This window comes from Lynx rufus, unplaced genomic scaffold (assembly GCF_022079265.1).
Source record: "Lynx rufus isolate CCGP_SWC_20201006 ecotype Redwood Valley unplaced genomic scaffold, mLynRuf1.p SCAF_24, whole genome shotgun sequence".
NCBI classification, from domain to species: domain Eukaryota; kingdom Metazoa; phylum Chordata; class Mammalia; order Carnivora; family Felidae; genus Lynx; species Lynx rufus.
In genome coordinates, this window is record NW_025814839.1 from 21133942 (window position 1) to 21152503 (window position 18562).

Sequence of the window (18562 nt, forward strand, 5' to 3'; positions counted from 1 at the left end):
GCAAAATCTCCTCAAAGAGGAACCTACCTAGTACAGCGAGGACTAGGTATGTTCACTGCAGAAACTTTAGAATATGTAAATACGCTTGAAGCAAACCAAAATTTAGGTCACCGGCAATGTCTTCCACCAGAATGTTGGTGTGCTTCCTTCTGGGCTTTCTTCTCCCCCTTAACGAGGCATGGTCAGCTCTACGGGCTCTCCCCACTGGCTAGACCGCAGCTGACTCACGCCACTGCTTCCTTCCCTCACTGCCCAGCTCATGCCCACACCTCCTGCAGGTCAGCAGCTGGCTTCTGCTTCATCCTATTAAGAGGGGTGTGACAGGCAAAGGTCTAGGGTGGGAAACTCAGCAGCCCCGGGTTTTGCAGCACCTAATTTGCTGTGCGACCCCGACCTTCCCCAGGGTCCTCGAGAGAGTGGAGAGGGTTGCACTCCATGGTCTGATCGTTGATTGTTGTGGCTGCAACGCATGCCATCCCCCACAGAGACAAAGCCCAAGAGGGACCAGGGGCCGATGCAGCCCACACAGGGGTGTGTAAGGAGGGCACCGCCTCTGAAGGTTAGGTTAAGGCACCCTGTTTCTTCCCAAAGCAATCGCAAAGAAGATGTCTCTCCCTGCTGCCCAGGCTTTGCAACAGAGGCTGGGATGGGGACAGAGAGGCTGCAGCCAGACAGGCAGCTGTGGGTTCCAGAGAGGTGACAATGCCAAGGTTGCAAAGGCAGCTTTGGGGAACAGGACGCTATGGGCCTCCTGCAGGGGCTCAACAGCCCGGGCCCATGTGGCCACCCGGGGCACCCCTGGCCTGCGGCAGCTCGAGACTTGAGTGGAGATGGTAGGAAGCAACCTGTCTTCCGAGAAAGGAGAGAAGCCCCGACACTGAACTTGAGAGGCCTTGCCTATCACCTGCTGGCTAACTTTGCATCCTCGAATCAGTCGTTGCCTTTGTGAAGCGATGCCCATTTCTGGGCACAAACACAGTGCACACCCTTACAGCCTGCGTGCCTGGTTCTAAGCGATGTCCATCTGGTACCTCATTTGACTCTGACAATCCTACCGGGTAGGCAGAGGACTGAGTCCACGGAATGCCAATCTGCAGGTCAAGAGTGGTCAACGCCTGGCCATTTCACGTGGTCGGTTCAAAGTATTACGTCCGCTTGACGCGTGAGGGGACTGGGCCCAGCTTGGACGCGTCACTGGCCACGATGACAAACTGGAGCCCACTCTGCAGACACGTCCCAGGGTCACCTCCCCTAAGTCTTGGAGAGCTGGGCCAGGCGGTTTTGGTGGCAACAAGGAGATGCTGACACTGGAGAGGAAGCAAGCATCCTGCCCCTCCTCACGGGAGCCAGCCGGTCGTCCCTCCCACCATGAGATGCATCCGGGTGTCCCCGCAGATGCGGCCCCCGGAGGACCTGAGACAAGGAGTTCCGTCTACCGAAAGCTGCAGGGCACCCCAGGGCCCCAGGCCACCTGCTGCACCCCGCTGCGCCTGCCCCCCCCCCCCGTAGGTTACCTCTCCGTGTCACTGTCGCTGGATGCCAGCTCCTCCAAGGCTGCCTGCAGGTCGGCAATCCGCCGGATGGACGTCTCCAGGTCTGTCTGGAGGGTCTGTCTCACTGCCGAGAGGTCCTCCACGTGCTTCTCCTGGAGGCAGAGACCACAAGCACACGTTGGCCTTGGGCAAGAACCCACACACCTGCCAGAGCTTCTGGGGAGGAGACACATGCTGGGCTCAGTCAAGTGTTCACTGAGCACCTAGTACATGGTGGGCACCCCTTGAGGCACGCTCTCTGCACAGATGGGCTTGTGGACCCTCAGAGAGATGCTTTGAATTTTATAGAGGGCAGGGGCGTTTGGGGGGCCACCGGGGCGTGGCCCATGGACAGCGCTCACTCATCCATGCTGGGGTTCTGAGCCCAGCGTGTCTGACCCCAGAGCCACGCTCGGAACCTGCATCACCCACTTTGCACCAGGCACTACACCCTGGATGGATGAGCAAATGTATGAGCCAATTAATGTTTCCCAGACCAGTCACCGAAGCTGGTTCAGGAAGCTGAGTCTGCCTCAGGGTTGGATCTGGAGTGGGAGATGGGGGTCGGCTGGGGAGCAGACAAGAATGGTTCGCGGGGCGCCTGGGTGGCTCAGGCGGTTAAGCGTCCAACTCTTGATCTCGGCTCAGGTCATGATCTCACGGTTCGTGAGGTCCAGCCCCAGGTCAGGCTCTGTGCTGCCAGGGCAGAGCCTGCTTGGGGTTCTCTCACTCTCTCTGCCCCTACCCCACTCGAGTGTGCTCTCTCTCTCTCTCAAAATAAATACACTTTTTAAAAAAGAACGGTTCCCTTTCCACTCTGCCATGCCGTCCTCAGAGGGTGCAAAGACAAAAATTGGCAAGCCAACAGGTCTCATCCCAGAGCACCCCACTGCCGTTTACTAAGATCCTTCTGTGCCTGGCACTGTGCTGAGCGTCTTACCCTCAGGACCTCCCTCCCTGCTCAGAAGCCTGGCGGATGGCTATCATTGCTCCCATTTCGCAGATGAGAAACTGAGGCCCGGGGAAGCAAAGGCTTAATGGCAGTGCTGGAACTCCAGCTCCGCGCATCTGCCTCTCCTCTGTGGGCTCATCTCTTCCCCCTCCGACCCTGCCCTAATCGGATTCTGTCCAGACTCGGGAAAACCTCTGACTTCCATTGGCAACAGGTTTCACCCACAGATTTCACCCACCCCTACCCTTTAATTGCAGTGATTAGCAACTGAGGGTGATTTTGCGCTCCCCCCAGGGGACACTCAGTGAGCAATGCCTAGAGACATTTTTGGCTGTCACACCTTGGTGTGTGTGTGTGTGTGTGTGTGTGTGTCACTGGCACCTTGCAGGGATAATGCCCAACATCCTATAATGCACAGGACAGCTCCCTCCGCAGAGCATTACCTTGCCCGAATGTCCACAGTGTCCCTGAGAAACCTCGGGTTAAATCCAGAATCTCACCGGCCAGCAGGTAAGCCCAGGGGGAATCAATCAAAGGCAGAGGGAGGTCTGTAGGGGAGGATGCTTCGAGCTGTGGTGTTGAGGATGGGGAGAAGCTGAAAGCAGCCTCATCAGCCAACAACTGGGGATCGGTAGGGGGGTCACTGTGTACCACTTTGGCGCTCTTAGACATTCCCGTTGGAAATAAGGGCTGTGGCAGCATGGAATGCTTCTGCAGAATGAAGGCACGCAAACGGGATAGAACGGAGGAATATTGTGTCCCTAGCAGTCTGCAAATAACGCGCGCGCAGTTGGAAAAACACTTAGGAAGTTGGTAGTATTTATAAGATGAGGATGAAAGGAGTGGGTATTATAGATAAAATGTTTCTTTTAAGCTGTTCTAATATTATTTAAGGATTATTTGCCGACTTTAAGAAATTTTTTCACATTAACGTTTGTTTATTTTTGAGACATTAAGAGTGTGAGCAGGGGAGGGGCAGAGAGGGGGAGACAGCAAATCCCAAGCAGGCTCCAGGCTCCGAGCTGTCAGCACAGAGCCCGACGCGGAGCTCGAACTCGTGGACCCTGGGATCATGACCTGAGACGAAGTCAGACACCTAACTGACTGAGCCACCCAGGTGTCCCTTGTCGACTGTTGTTTTAAGGAACACATCTATACCAACCGCTGAGGGCGTGGAAGGGGGCAAAATATAAAGACTTAGGGTCAGACCTAAGCACGGTCCCCGGCTGCCCATTTAACTCACTAGCTGTGCAACCTCAAACAGTTTACAGCCCCTCTCTGAGCCTGGGATTGTTGCCTTTGTTTCGTAGATGAAGAAATGGAGGCCAGTGAAGGCATCCAGGGCAGTAAGGTACATGGCCTGGATTTAAAGACTGCTCTTGCCCCCGCTCCCAGGCCAATGATCTTTCTGGGGCTACCTGTGCACACCCCCGGCGAAAGTCAGGGAGGAGCAGGGGCTGCTCCCCAATTATGGGGACATGCACAGCTCTCCTTTGCAGAGCGGCTCAGCCATTTCTGCTTATTGTGAGTCTGTGCCTTTCATCCGATTCTGAGGTTTTCCAATTTTAACGAGAGAGAGAGACAGACAGACAGAGAGAGAAAAGGCAAAAACTGAGAAGCCCAAGGGCTGAGCAGAGGAGAAGCGGCATGGAGAGAGGCGGTCGGGGGGGTGACAAGGAGCTGGAAATGCATTGCAGTTGATCGAAGCCGCCAGCTGTGAAATCCCCATCTTGGTGCTGACAAGGTGAGAGACAGTCCGAGGCAGGGCACCCCCCTCCCCCACCGGGCAGGAGGCCAGTGGGCTGTCAGAGGAAATAACACACAGCGTGGGATGGCTGAGGAGGTACCTGCCTCTGGACGCCCACACGTCAGCTCCTAACGGCACCCAGAGAACTGGCTGGGCGCGAAGTCCCTGTGGCTTCCGAGCTCAGCCCCTTCCTGGGGGCGACAGAATCGACCACCTTCTCCCAGGCGACGGGGCACCCGTGTCTTTGTAAGACACGGAGAGGCTGCGCAAGGGCCGCGGCTGGGCCGTTTTAGGCATGTGGTGAATGTTTATTTGGGAGATTGGGAAAGTGAGGCGGGAGCAGTGGAATGGCCATGCAGCCGGGAGAGGACAAAGCCAAGATGGGCGGCCAGGTCTTGGGTTTCTCAGGAACAGCTCTTTATGCCTCATGAGCCTCAGGGATGAGAAGGGAGCCCAGAGGTCCCCTCCCAGCTGTGCCTGGGTCAGCTGTGCCCATGCAATGTCACACGGAACCCTCCCGGAGCCTCCTGGCGGGCAGAGGATGGGGCCACCAGGGACAGGCACTGTCATCTCAGGGGTGGGTGACTCTGGGCTGGGACTAAGCAGGGGGGCAGAGGAGAGGAGGCGCTGAGACGAAGCAAATCTGTAATATCATGAAAGACAAAGTGGCCTCTGGACCCAGGGTGCCGGGGTTCAAATCCCAGCTCTGCCATTCACTGGCTGTGTGACTCAACCTCTCTGATCTCCAGAGAGGAAAGGCTTGGCCAACGCTGGCACTGCTATCATTTAATTCTTAGAGGAGAACGAGGAGTGACCGGAGTGGGGGGGAGCATTGCTGAGGTTTGCCAAGGTCACGGGCGAGCAAGGACTCTGGCTCCAAGGCATTTTCAGTGCCCTGCAGAGGAAGGATGTGGGTGAAAAGCAAGGGCAGCGGAGGGGATGATGTAACCAGACAGAGCGAGGAGAGCTGTGAGCAAAACCATCCATAGGGATGCCTGGGGTGGCTCAGTCCATTAAGTGTCCGACTTTCTGCTCAGGTCATGACCTCACAGTTTCATGGGTTCGGGCCCCGCGTCGGGCTCTGCACCAGCAGCGTGGATCTTGCTTGGGGTTCTCTCTCCCTCTCTCTCCCTGCCCCTCCCCTGCTTGCGCCGCCTCTGTCTCTCTCCAATAATAAAACAACAACAACGAAAGAAAACCCTCCGTAGATAAGGGTATCTGTGGACCAAGGACGGGGCCCGGGGGAGTCACATCAGACTCAGCGGGAACACCCCAAGGAGATGGTTTGGGGAAGTCTAGAGTATGTGCCATCAGTAATCAGCAAACCTTTCCTGCTTCAACTTGGAAGACAAATAGCGTCTGCTGATTGCGGAGACCAACTCATTAGGAGAATGGATGCGGTGCCCCAAACAGCGTCCCTGGGGCAGACAAAACAATGCCCCCGCGGGAGACCCCTCGGGAGACACACAGGGGACACGCAAGAAGGGGGCACAGGGGAGGCACCTTCTCTCGCTTCTGGGAGCCTGGGACCTTCTTCCATTCTCCACAACATCTGACTAACAGTGCTTGGGATTGGACTGGGACCACCACGTGCACATGGGGTTGCGTTTGGAGGCCAAGCGTGAAGCCGGTCTTCTCTGTTTTCATCTCTCTTTGGAGGCTTGAAGCGTGAAGAAGTTGGGGGAGGAATTAGGATATGGAACTATTCAGATACTTAGACGTATACGGCAGAAACCCACTAGCAAATATGCCCACGTTCATCTATGGCTGCAATCGAGCCATATACACACTGTAATAACACACAACATAGATATTATATACATGTATGATATATTCATTACATGTATGTATATGTATGTTTATATATCTGTCATTCATTCAATAAACATTTATCGAGTACCTACGGTGTGCCAGCCCTGATCTACGCACAAGCGATGCAGGCTAAGTCCTGACTTCTACGGAGTTCAACATTCTCGCAGGGACCTCATCTATCTGTATTGCTGGTGTTCAGAACATAGCAGGCGCTCAGTGTATGTTTGGGAATCGCATGAATGGTGTTATAGCATGACTCTAAGTGGTGAATGAAGGGGGGGGCCTGGGAATTCATTATGCATACGTACTTCCACGCACACAGAGATAAATACAGTACTGTGTGTATGTGCTGACCTCCCCAGCATCGCTTAAGAGAATCATTAACCCTTGTTATACTTCCAGGCTACTCCCCCTGGAACATGCCACACAGAGCTGCCCGTGTGGGAGGTCGTTCATACGATAATTAGTAGCTGCAATTAAAATCATCTCCTCCTGTGACATTCCACTGGAGGCTAATATTTAAAACCGTTGTTTGTTTTCTCTGCCCAGGGCATCTTTAGCAGACGGCCTCCTGTCTGCAAATGCGCAGGACTCACGCATCAGTTTCTGCAGCTCGAGAGGTTGCCTCTACATCCTTTCAAGGTATCCCACTGCAAAGTTCATTTCTCCTAGTTTATATTGTAGATCAGGCCATCTCAAAACACCTCCTGAACATAATGAAAACTCACTTTGTTTTCTTCTGATGCGCTAAAGACAAATAGAAATGTTATGTTACAGAGCCTGCCTCCTCCCCCCCAAAAAAATTACACACAAATATATATGCTATTACAAATACATATAAATACGCATGAACACACGTGTACGTGCGTATATTCAGATGCACCTGCATGAACATTTCCAGTCTGACACATAGCACATACTTAATAAATATTTGTTTAATTCATTACTATGTGAGTATATTTATTTCTATTTTCTCACATGGGCAGGTCCCCTGCTAAATGTATGAAATGCCTCATCTCCCATAATTTTTATGAGAACCCTCAAAGTCAAGTGCGACACAAGCACATAAGAAGTAACTTGAGGACATGACGACAAAGTAATGGCAGAGTTATTATCTCAAGTGGTGAGAGGTCAGGTGACTTTTGTTTTCCTTTCTATACTTCTCCAGACTTTCTGCAAAGAATATGGATGAGTTTTCTTATCAGAAAGTTAAAAACTATATAAGATTTTATTTCTGTCTATGCTGTGAGGAACAATCCGCCGGACCACCCGCTCAGTGCCTCCCACGCTGGCCTCATTATCCCCATTTGACAGATGAGCAGACTGAGCCCCAGAAAGGTGAAATCATCCGCCCAAGGTCGTGCACCCAAGACACAGTGATCTACAGCTGGACCCCGGTGTCCTGACCCCAGCCCATGGCTTTTGTCCCCTTTGCTCCTGCTTTACCCAAGGATATTTGTGTCTCCAGAGGTGGGGGGAGTCTTCTCTGAAAGAAGTGATGAGATGATGGGGAATTTCCATTGTTTCATTCAAATTGTCCCAGGGTCCCTTGCCTGGGAGAAATGAGGCTGCGAGGCAAAATAAAAGCCCTGTCAACGGTGTCCTGGCTAGAGTTCCAGGGTCATATTGGCAATAGAACAAGCATTAGCATGGAGCTTTGAGTCTCATTGTGGGAAAGGAAAGTCTTGGGGTACCCAGTAGAAACCCCCAAAGGAAGCACCAGATTCTCTTACTTAGCGCCCAACCTCCAGCAACAAGAGGGGTTAAGGATAAGGTGGTCATCACTATGCAAAGTCCCTTTCTTCACAATCTTCCTGCAAATTAATTATTTGATTCTGTGTTTATCATGTGGTAATAGACACAGAGAGACTCATCAAAGACCCCGAAGTCACACAGCTAGAAAGTGACACACAGATTCAAGCTCAGGGCTGCCTGTTTCCAAAGGGTCAGTAAATACCTAACAACTCCTCCCACCCTTTTCTGCACCTGCAGCAGGCATGTCCAATCGATCCCTGCATACACCCAGGCAATCTAGGGCCAGAGTTCCCTCTATGAACCACCAAGCTAAGCACTTCATCCAGTGGCCCATCTACGAGCGTCAGCCGGAACTCCCAATCGTGTCACACCCTAAAAGACCTCCATCTTCCTGGAAATGCATCCTGAATCCTCAAAGAAGATACTAATATTAGTTGGTTGGTTGGCAGGCGAGAGGGCCAGGTCTCCTTGAAAACTGGCAAGTGCTCTGTGGAATTGGGAGACCCCGGTCGGGGGCGGTGGGGGGCTAACAACAATATGGGAACAGCAGGAGAAATGAAACGCTTATGTGAATTTTGAAGAATTCTTAATCCTTCCTTCCTTCCAGTCCCTCATCTGGCAAAATGCAAGTATGATTTCCAGACAAAAGATCATGGCAAGAAACAAATGAAATAATGTATGGTGGTGTACATCTGGTCTACCTAATATGTGGGCACACACTTGATACGTAACAAAATGTCCTTCTTTCTATGAAAAGACTCAGAAAGTATGAAGCCTGCAGGTATCACATAGCAAGGACAGCCTCATTTTTCAGAAAATGTAGTTTTATAAGCCTGTTGCTTTTTTGTTGTTGTTGAAACTGGAAGGATTTAATACAGTGCCTCAAAGGAGCCTTTATCAGTTGAGAAAATAGAAATAGCTCTAGATCATTCAAACAAAAGAATTTAATACAGGGAATTGGTTATTCAGATGACAGAAAAAGGTGAGAAGCCAGGATAGATTAGCAATGGCAGGAAGGCACTGCCGACCTAGAGCTCGAAGGACAAATCAGAATGTTGGGCCATCCAATGGGAGGCTGCCTGGTGGATGGGAGGCCATCCAATGGGAGGCTGTCTCAGCTGCTGCCGGGGATGCACCCCCAAGGTAGTGCAAGAGAGGGAGAAATATCCTGGCTTCTCTCCCTCTCCTGCTCATTGTCCATTGCCGCCTTTCATTGGTTGACCAATGAAAGGCAAGGAAATGAGAAAATAGAGTTTCCTACAATTTATTTTTATTTTTTTAATGTTTATTTTTGAGAGAGACAGAGACAGAAACAGAGAGACAGAGCATGAGCAGGGGAGGGGCAGAGAGAGGGGGAGAGACAGAATCCGGAGCAGGCTCCAGGCTCTGAGCCATCAGCACAAAGCCCACCATGGGGTTTGAACTCAAGGACCTCGAGATCATGACCTGAGCCGAAGTCGGACGCTTAACCAACTGAGCCCCCCAGGTGCCCCTAGTTTCCTACAACGTAAAGTCGAGAAGAGAAGGAGCGGGAATGTATCTGAGAGGAAAAGAGGAGAATCACGGGCACAGAGCACAGACATATCCAGGCTCAACCCAGGCTTCATTATGAAAGACAGGGTGTTCTCAGTTTGTAGAAAGTCATCCAACTGTATGTTTGCAAGATCTGCACACTTTCCTCTCTTTCTCTCTCTCTCTCTCTGCATCCATACCTATATTTATAAATATTTATATTTTATATAGATGTAAATATATAGTAGATAGATAAGTAGATGCATGTGTATATATATGTAAATATATATATATATATATATATATATATATATATATATTTCAAGGAAAAAGTCCTAAGAAATCCAGAATTCCAATTTTCAAGTGTTACAGAACCAAATGTTGGATTACAACCCCCTAATCTGTATTAGTTATTTATTGTTACATTAACAGGTTGCCTCAATACCTAGTGTTTTGAAATATGAAAGATCATTCACTATCTCTCAGTGTCTCCTGTGGGTCAGGAATTCAGGAGTGGCTTATCTGACTCAGAGTCTATAGCAGAATGAATAACAGCCTCCAAAGACGTCCACATCCTAATCCCTGCTACATGTGACTATGTTAACTTAGATGGCAAGAGGAATTTTGCAGGTGTGATTAAATTAAGGATCTTGAGATGGGGAGGTTATCCTGGAGTATCCGGGTGATCCCTGGATGTCATCAGAAGGGTCCTCATAAGAAGAAGGCGGGAGGGTCAGTGGGGAAGAAGGCAATAAAGTGATGGTGGCATCATACCGGAGTGAGGCAGCCAGGAGCCAAGAATTTCTGGCTGCTTCCACAAGCTGAGAGAGGCAAGGCATGAGTTGTTCTGGGGGCCTCCAGAAGGAACCAGTCCTGTTTGCACCTTGATTTTAACCCCTTAAGACTTATTTTAAACGTCTGACCTCCAAGTCAGTAAGAGGATAAATTGCATTATCCTAAGCTGCTAAATTCGGGGTAATTTATGGCAGCCGCAAAAGAAAACTAATCCAGAACCTGTATTCGTGAAGATGTCAGCCAGGGCATGGTTGTCCAAAGGCTTGACTGAAGCTGGAGGGTCCCTTCCAAGAAGGGCTCACTGACATGGCTGTTGGCTGGAGCCTTCGGTTCTCTGCCACAAGGGACTTCACTGAGCTGCTTGAATGTCCTCAAGACGTGGTGGTTGGGGGTCCCAGGGCACATGATCCAAGACAGAGGAAGGCAAATGCCAAATGCCTTGGATAACCTAACCTTGGGAGTGACAAGGTGTCATCACTACTGACCATCTCTTGATCACACAGACCAACTCTGGCACAATATGGGAGGAGGCTACGTGGGGGTGTGAATGCCAGAGGTTGGGATCATGGGGCACCATCTTGGAAGTTGACCAACACGGTAACACTAGACGTTCTTCACATATAAGCTCGATCTCAATGGACTCCACCACCCACAAAGGAAAACACCATAGCCATCCTGCACTTCTTCTCATTTCTAGAAACATATCTGTTTATAGGTTGAATTATGCCCCCCCGACCCCAAAATAGGTTGAAATCCTAATCCCCGGTACCTCAGAATACAGCTGTGTTTGGAGACAGGGTCTGTACAGAGGTAATCAAGTTAACATGAGCTGACCCACATCCAGTATGACCAGTGTCCTTATAAGAAGAGAGACATTTGGAAAGGGACAGACACACACAGAGGGGAGATGATGTGAAGACACACAGGGAGGGCTCCATGTGTCAACAGGAGATCCCAGGGATGCATCTGCAAGCCAAGGAACATAAAAGACGGCCAGCAAACCACCAGAAGCTAGGAGAGAAGCACGGAGCACTTCCCTCTCTAGCCCCTATAGAGGGAGCACAGCTCTGCCGACACCATGATTTCAGGCTTCTGGCCTCCAGACCTTGAGACATTTCTGTTTGTCCAAGCCACTCAGTCTGTAGCACTTTGCTACAGCAGCCCTAGCATACTTGTATAATGCCCTGTGATCCTTTATTTGTCTTTTAAACACCACTTCTTCTCTTTTCTGGTTCCCACAGGGCTCCCTATAGAGAATTTAGAAAATAAAGTGGCAAAAAAACCCTTTAAAAATGTCTGTTACTTGGGGACAACCCCTCTTAAGGACTAAGATAGTGTCTTTCCATCCTGTGTTCATTTCTGCACGTGTGTATAGATACTTGGGTAAAATGGTTTTATGTGAAAGGCAGAATGGAGTTAGCCATGCAGACAAGCAGGGAGCCTTGGAACCCCCACCCCGCCCCTCCAGCTTGCCCCACCAGGATTCCCCGTCACCTCGAGACAGAAGGGCTTGGGATTCCAGGCACCTGCTTGCAGCCCTCCTTCTCCCTGCTCATTTTCCTAACTGATTGTTTCAAAATGCCCCCAGCTACTGCCTGAAGGCCTTTATAGAATTCTGGAAAATGACAGCTTGGGCTGTTAAACATCTAGATGATGAGGACCTGGCCTGCAAAAGGTCTAAGCTGTGTGTGCGATATGCATGCACACGTCACAGATGCATCTGTGGACACACGCAGCATCTGCCAGGCCCCAAAGCTGAGGCTCTGAGCAGGAGGACACCTGGCCAAGGTTGCTGAACCACCCCCTGGGTGGCCGAGGTAGAGCTAGAACCTAGGTCCTCTCTCTGTTAGACAGTGAGCTCCCCCCGGGGCGTTGGGATGGGTTAAGCGTCTGACGTCGGCTCAGGTCATGATTTTATGGTTCGTGGGTTCGAGCCCCAAGTCGGGCTCTGTGCTGACGTCTCAGAGCCTGGAGCCTGCTTCAGATTCTGTGTCTCCCTCTCTCTCTGCCCCTCCCCCACTCACGCTCTGTCTCTCTCTCTCTCAAAAATAAATGACCATTGGGGCACCTGGGTGGCTCAGTCGGTTGAGCATCTGACTTCAGCTCAGGTCACGACCTCATGGTTCGTGAGTTCAAGCCCCACATCGGGCTCACTGCTGTCAGTGCAGAACCCTCTTCCAGTCGGATCCTCTCTGCCCCTCCCCCACTTGTGGTCTCTCAAAAATAAATAAGACATTTTAAATTAAATAAATAAATAAATAAATAAATAAATAAACATTTTTTTTTCAACGTTTATTTATTTTTGGGACAGAGAGAGACAGAGCATGAACGGGGGAGGGGCAGAGAGAGAGGGAGACACAGAATCGGAAACAGGCTCCAGGCTCTGAGCCACCAGCCCAGAGCCTGACGCGGGGCTCGAACTTACGGACCGCGAGATCGTGACCTGGCTGAAGTCGGACGCTTAACCGACTGCGCCACCCAGGCGTCCCTAAACATTTTTAAAAAAAGGAAGTTAGCTCCTCCCTCTACATTTTCTGTTTCCCCCACTTTGGACTATGAGCCATTTTTGCCTAAACACTGGGCCCCACCCCTGGGTGATAATGGTGCCACGGACTGGGGTTCCAATGGTGAGGAGGGGGCTTTGTACTGGATTCTGGAGGGTCCCAAGTTTCTCTGGATGGGTGGGGGGTGGTGGAGGGCATAGACTCCTTTCCCCGGCACCAGACCCTCACAAAAGACCAGTGGGGAGGGGACAGCCAGGAGGGAGGTGATCAGGCTTCGTGAGTCTTTGAATCACAAGCTTTGAGAATTAAATTAAATTAAATTAAATTAAATTAAATTAAATTAATTATTAATTTAATTAATTAAATTTAATTTAATATAGAACAGAGTAGTATAAAATAAAATAAAATAAAATAAAATAAACCCAACTCTCTAAAAATTCCTTACAGCTCTAGCTACTCAGAGCTCACAGCCTTCTCAGCCCTAACACTGGCCCCAGGCTGTGACTTCTGATGCAGCATCTTCAGAAAGGGGCAAAGAAGGACTGTGGGTGGAGTCCAGCCCTCCCAAGGGGACACCTGCAGGCTGTCACAAAGCCCCGCCAGCCACAGACAGCCATCCTGACCGGGAGTGAACTTCCAAACACCCCATTCCTGACTCCCCAGAGTCGCCCACCCAGTTGCTTCCTGCAAAAAAAAAAAAAAAAAAAGAAGAAGAAGAAGGAAGGCATTTCATTTTTCTACTCAGATGCAAATATGACGTATCTGTGCCACCCAATTTCTCCTGACAGAGGAATAATTATATCAACATAATTAAGTCTCAAATGCAAAAATTATCTGTACCACATATACTGACACTACACTTCCCGCATCAGAGGGCCATTGTTCCAGGCAGTAATTATTGAGTCACCTTTGACATGTCTTATTTCAATTTAAATGGAAATGAAGCTCGTATGTCTTCTCAGCCCACTAGTCCATGTGATTGCAGAAATAGGGAAGCTGGACTTTGAAACTTCTCAAGTGTCCCCTGGGTCCTGCACCCAAAGAAGGTAACGCGAACACCATTTATTCCACACCCCTCTACCCCCCGCCCCGTCCCTACTCTGGACTTCAAGTGTCTCCTCAGTACAATGGGGCTGGTCTCTTGCATTTTTCTCCTGCCCTCTGTTCATGATCATAGAGGGTCCATCATCATCCCCTAAGGGTGCTCTTGCCGTCTTTAGCTGCTGTCCCTCTCTTCCGCCTAGGCCCCTTTCCATGCTGCATCTCATAAATCGCCCAACGGAGAATCTCTGTAATGTGATCACGTCCTCTCCTGCTTAAGAGGCCCTAGTTCCCCCTCATTTCTCACTGTCCAAACTGTGTGGCTAAGCCTGGCGAGGCTTCACGGTCCCCCACCCACCTTCTGACATTCTTCTCCTTCCAGTGCCCACCCTCTGCACCCCACTCATTGGTAATTCCCATGGTCTTCACCAGCTCCCAAACAGGCTGCGCTCCTTCCTGCCCCTGTGCCTTTGCGCCTACTGTTCCTCTACCTAGAATGCTCTTCCCTGCTGAGTGAACTCCTACTCATCCTTCAAGACCCATTTCGTAGTCATTTTCTCCATGATGCCTTCTTCCACGATGATGCCTTCTCCATTGCGTCCAGTCTGACGCCAGTCCAGTCTTGTCACCCACCTACCTGACCCTCAGTTTCCCTAAACTGTAAAGTGGGAATGACCTCAGCATGGCCGTGCTGTGGGATTGTACAAGAGCCCACAGATGTGGGCTCCTGGGTGGAAGGTGCTTGATATACCGCATACAACACAGCAGGTGCTCCATAAACAGCCCTCTTTCCTGTTCCCGGAGCAACCAGGTGACAGCTTGTAAAGTGTGGCAAGTTGACGGGGGGTCCTCTATTGTGACATTTTCTCACGTTCCCCCCATGTCCCCTGGCCCTCTCATGCTCCTCATTTAGGCAGCTGGGCCACTCAACCCTGCACCCTCCCTGGCTGTACTATTTCAATGCCCCAGATCCTTCCTGTCCCCTCTCCACCAAAACACACTCCCATCTCTCCCAACTTCCTCACTTCCCAGTCACAAGTCATGCAAACGTGTCCAAGAATCGGAGAAAGTCATTATTGCCAATGTGCTAACCCCCACTGTGCCCATGGTCAGGTGAGATCTCGTCCTTGTTAGCATCCTTCTGTGTTCAGAGAGTTCCAGGAGAGGCGTGGTGCAGGACCACAGATACTCCCTAGGAGTCGAGGAATATGCACAGCCAGGGAGAGACAGCGCAGCGGTGAGATTGAGAAAAGGCACCAGACCCAAGCCCCGGATACGGGGCCCGCCCCTGCCCCGACTCCCCAGCACCAGGGACACATGCGAGAGTCTGCCCTCTCAGCTCCACGTTAGCCATCCATTCTCTCCCTGTCTGCAAAGCCCAGGTCACGTCCACGTGCTTTGTAAACTGTGAAGAGCTGAATGCGTACAAGACCATTGTCATATGGCTGCGTCCCTCTCCAGAGATCCACTTTGCTTCGGGCACACACAGTCGTCTTATCATGACTGAAGCCCCAGCCGGCGGTCCCAACAAGCCAAAGAACCATCAGGAATGAGCTTGAGTGAACGGAAACAAACCCTCCCAGGTCCATCGACCTTCGTTAATAGTCTTGTGTTACTAGATACGTCCCCCCGCCGGAAGTGATCAGCCCGGACGTGGACCGGAGCTGTGGGTCCTGGCAATCAATGCCGGATCCCAGCTTTTCTTGTGCTTGGACCGCGGTCAATGCCGTCTGGCTGAGAAATGGGTGGAGATAGGAGCTGTTGTCAGAGAAAACAGCGCGTGCGACATTAACAGCCAAAGACGCCGATAAACAGCGTGCGGCCAGGCGTGATAATGACCGGAGATTAAGACAATGATTTCTGGACCTGATTGACTTCCATCTGCTGAGGCGAGAGGATGTTCCAGAGACACAAACACCCTGGCTTCATCTCGAAGCAGTGGAAAGTTCCACTTATTGACTGGGAAATGGGCTTTTGTCAGTAGTTATGACTGTCATTTTTATTCATGCTACTTTTTTTGTGGGAGCATAGTTTCAAATGCTCACTAACTCCTCTAATTCAAGAGCACTATGTGGCCTCCAGACAGGGGTTCTGGGTGGATTTTTATTTTCTGGATGGAAGGAGACTCTGTTAGAAAGGAAGATTTCTCAATTTCAGTGTTACTGACATTATCGACACTATTGATGTATTGACATCGATTGACATTGACAGGGGAGGGAGATCATTTTTTTAAGTTTATTTATTTTGAGAGAGAGAGAGAGACAGAGACACTGAATGGGAAAGGAGAGAGAGGGAGAGAGAGAATCCCAAGCAGGCTCTGTACTAACAGCCTGCCGACAGCACAGAGCCTGACACAGGGCTTGAACTCAGGAACCGTGAGATCATGACCTGATCAGCCAAAATCAAGAGTCGGACAGTTCACTGACTAAGCCACCCAGGTGCCCTGGGGAGGGAGATTATTCTTTGCTGGGGGTGCCGGGAAGCTGGCTGTTCTATGCATTTCAGGATCATTAGCAGTGTCCTTGACCTCGACCCAGTAGATAACCAGCAGCACGCCTGCCCCCACATTGTGCCCATCAGTGATGTCTCCAGATGTTGCAAAATATTCCCTGAGTGGCAAAATCCAATGCGGTCGAAAGCCAAGCTAAAGGCAGAAGGGGGGGCAGTAGACAGAGACTCTGGATCAGACAGATGCGAATTTGAATCCTGAACTGGTAAACCACTTCCTGCTGTGTGACCTCATCTTAAAAGAAATCAGCTTTCCCCTTCCATGGCTTCAGGGGGTCTGGAATAAGGAGAGAGCATGATACAGTGCCAGCCACTCCCAGGGAGGCCCCTGGGCCAGCGGCATCACCTGGTTCCTGGTTAGGAATGCAGATTCTCAGGCCCTGCCCCAGATGTGCTGACGTAGGCTCTGCATCTTAACAATACCCCGAGGTGATCCACATGCATCGTGATGTTCCTTCACGAAATAGCAACATCTTGATTGGGCGCGAAGGTTTCGAAGTCCAAGAGACCAATTCCATGTCCCGGCGCTAATCTTTCCTACTTATTTAGCCTTGGGCAAGTCACTTCGTCTTTTTAAACGCTTTTTTAAAAAAAATTGTGTAAAATAGAGGGGAAAAAAAAATATTACCTGGCTCATGAGGTTGGAAGTGCCGATTTCATGAGACAAATTGTGGGAAGTGTGGAAAGCACTTTGCACTGTGTCAGCCACGTAGCAGACAGGCAGTAAATGTCCCCAGATTGCCCTGTCCTCCTTTGAGATGCCTCCCAGACTGTAACATTAGGAAGCCCAGGCTCCCCGCGGGGGGACACAGAGACGTGGAAGCTCCCTCCATACACTTTTGTGATCTTCCTTTTGATGGAGTCTAAAATTATATCAGCCACTTGGCCACTCGTGGTCCATTTATTCTTTTATTGACTCAGCGGGAAAGAAACGATCGCTAAGCAGTGTGCGATCTCTCTTTTCTCCTCCACATATCAAGGTTGTGGCCCATGCCACCTGGACGAACAGCCTCATCAAATCCACCTCGCTGCTGCCCTCCATCCCACCCTCCCCCCACCCCTGGCTCTTGCCAGCTCTATCCATCCTGCCCTCTCCAGCACTCAGGGTCATCTGGACCTTCTCATTGAGGGGCTTGGCTCAGAGGGGCTGCTGGCCTCAGAGGGGCTGGGGCTGCTGGAAGGCAGACCTCGTTCATTCCCCTCAGGGTAGACACATGGCTTTGACTCCCTCCCAGGGCCGGGGAACATGCTAGCAACAGGCTCCAGAGGCTTCTCCTTCTCCTCACTCCCTCTCTGGAGGCCACATGCTGCCCCGGGGGAGAGACAGTGGTCTGAACTAAGCAACAATTCCTTAAAACGTCTCCACGTTTGGGGCTGCCTGGGGGGCTCAGTTGGTTGAGTGTCCGACTTTGGCTCAGGTCATGATCTCACGGTTCATGGGTTTGAGCCCCACATCAGACTCTGCTGTTCTCACAGAGCCTGCTTGGGATCCTCTGTCTCCCTCTCTCTCTGCCCATCCCCTGCTCACTCTCTCTCTCAAAGATAAAATAAACATTAAAAAAAATGTCTCCACATTTGAATGAGGCCCTTCAGGACCTCTGAAAGTAGGTCTAGGAGTTTCCTGTGCAGATCCAAGTGCTTGATGGAACCCTTTCAGCTTTTATGTTCCAAAACAGGGGCAGCAAACTATGGCCTGCAATTCCAATCTGGCCTGTGCCTGTCTTTGTAAATAAAGTTTTATTGGAACACAACCACACATTCATTTATGTATTGTCTGTGTGGATGCTTTCAGGATTCAGAGGTTGAGAGAGAGTTTGTGGTGCACAAAGCTGAAAATATTTACCCTCTGGACCTTGGGGGAAAAAATTTACTGGTCCCTGTTCTAAAATCTTAGGGTTCTAAAATTCAGTAGCTTTTGGGAGTGAATAATTCTAAGAATGTATGACTTTCAATAGTCCATACTTTTATTAGGCTGAACCGTGTGAAATCAACTATAGTCAACCATTTTATATACAAATGGAAATTTTGTATGGTTCAACCTAATAAGATTTTACTATTATGTATGTCTAATGATTCAAGCTTCTATGAGTCCTAAGATTTTCTACTTTGAAGATTCTAAGGTCTTAGATACCATAGTATCTCTAGGATGCTATCATTCCAAATGCTAAGATTCCACAGGTCTAAATGTTGAGCAACCATGTTGTTAGGAAGTCATATCAGAGGAGAGGAAGGTTTGAAAGTTAACTTACAGGCATAAAAGAGTTTAGCTGTAAAACTTATTTTTCAAAAAATGCAGGGCGGTGACGCCCTGTGGAAAAATGGATGAAATACAGAGACCAGATGACAATGTCGGTGTCCTTGCCATCCCAAGACCAGGGTGGCCCAAGGCACAAGTGGGGTTTAA

The 18562-nt window shown here is 50.2% G+C and overlaps 1 protein-coding gene across 1 annotated transcript in view; it reads right to left on the minus strand.

The window, feature by feature from the left end:
* The window catches only part of MYO18B (myosin XVIIIB), a 240288-nt gene that overhangs the window by 33450 nt on the left and 188276 nt on the right, over nucleotides 1-18562 (minus strand). Inside the window, exon 39 of the mRNA XM_047088398.1 lies at nucleotides 1515-1645. Within this exon, the coding sequence (XP_046944354.1) occupies nucleotides 1515-1645 (131 nt within the window). The remainder of the gene's footprint in view (nucleotides 1-1514; nucleotides 1646-18562) is intronic.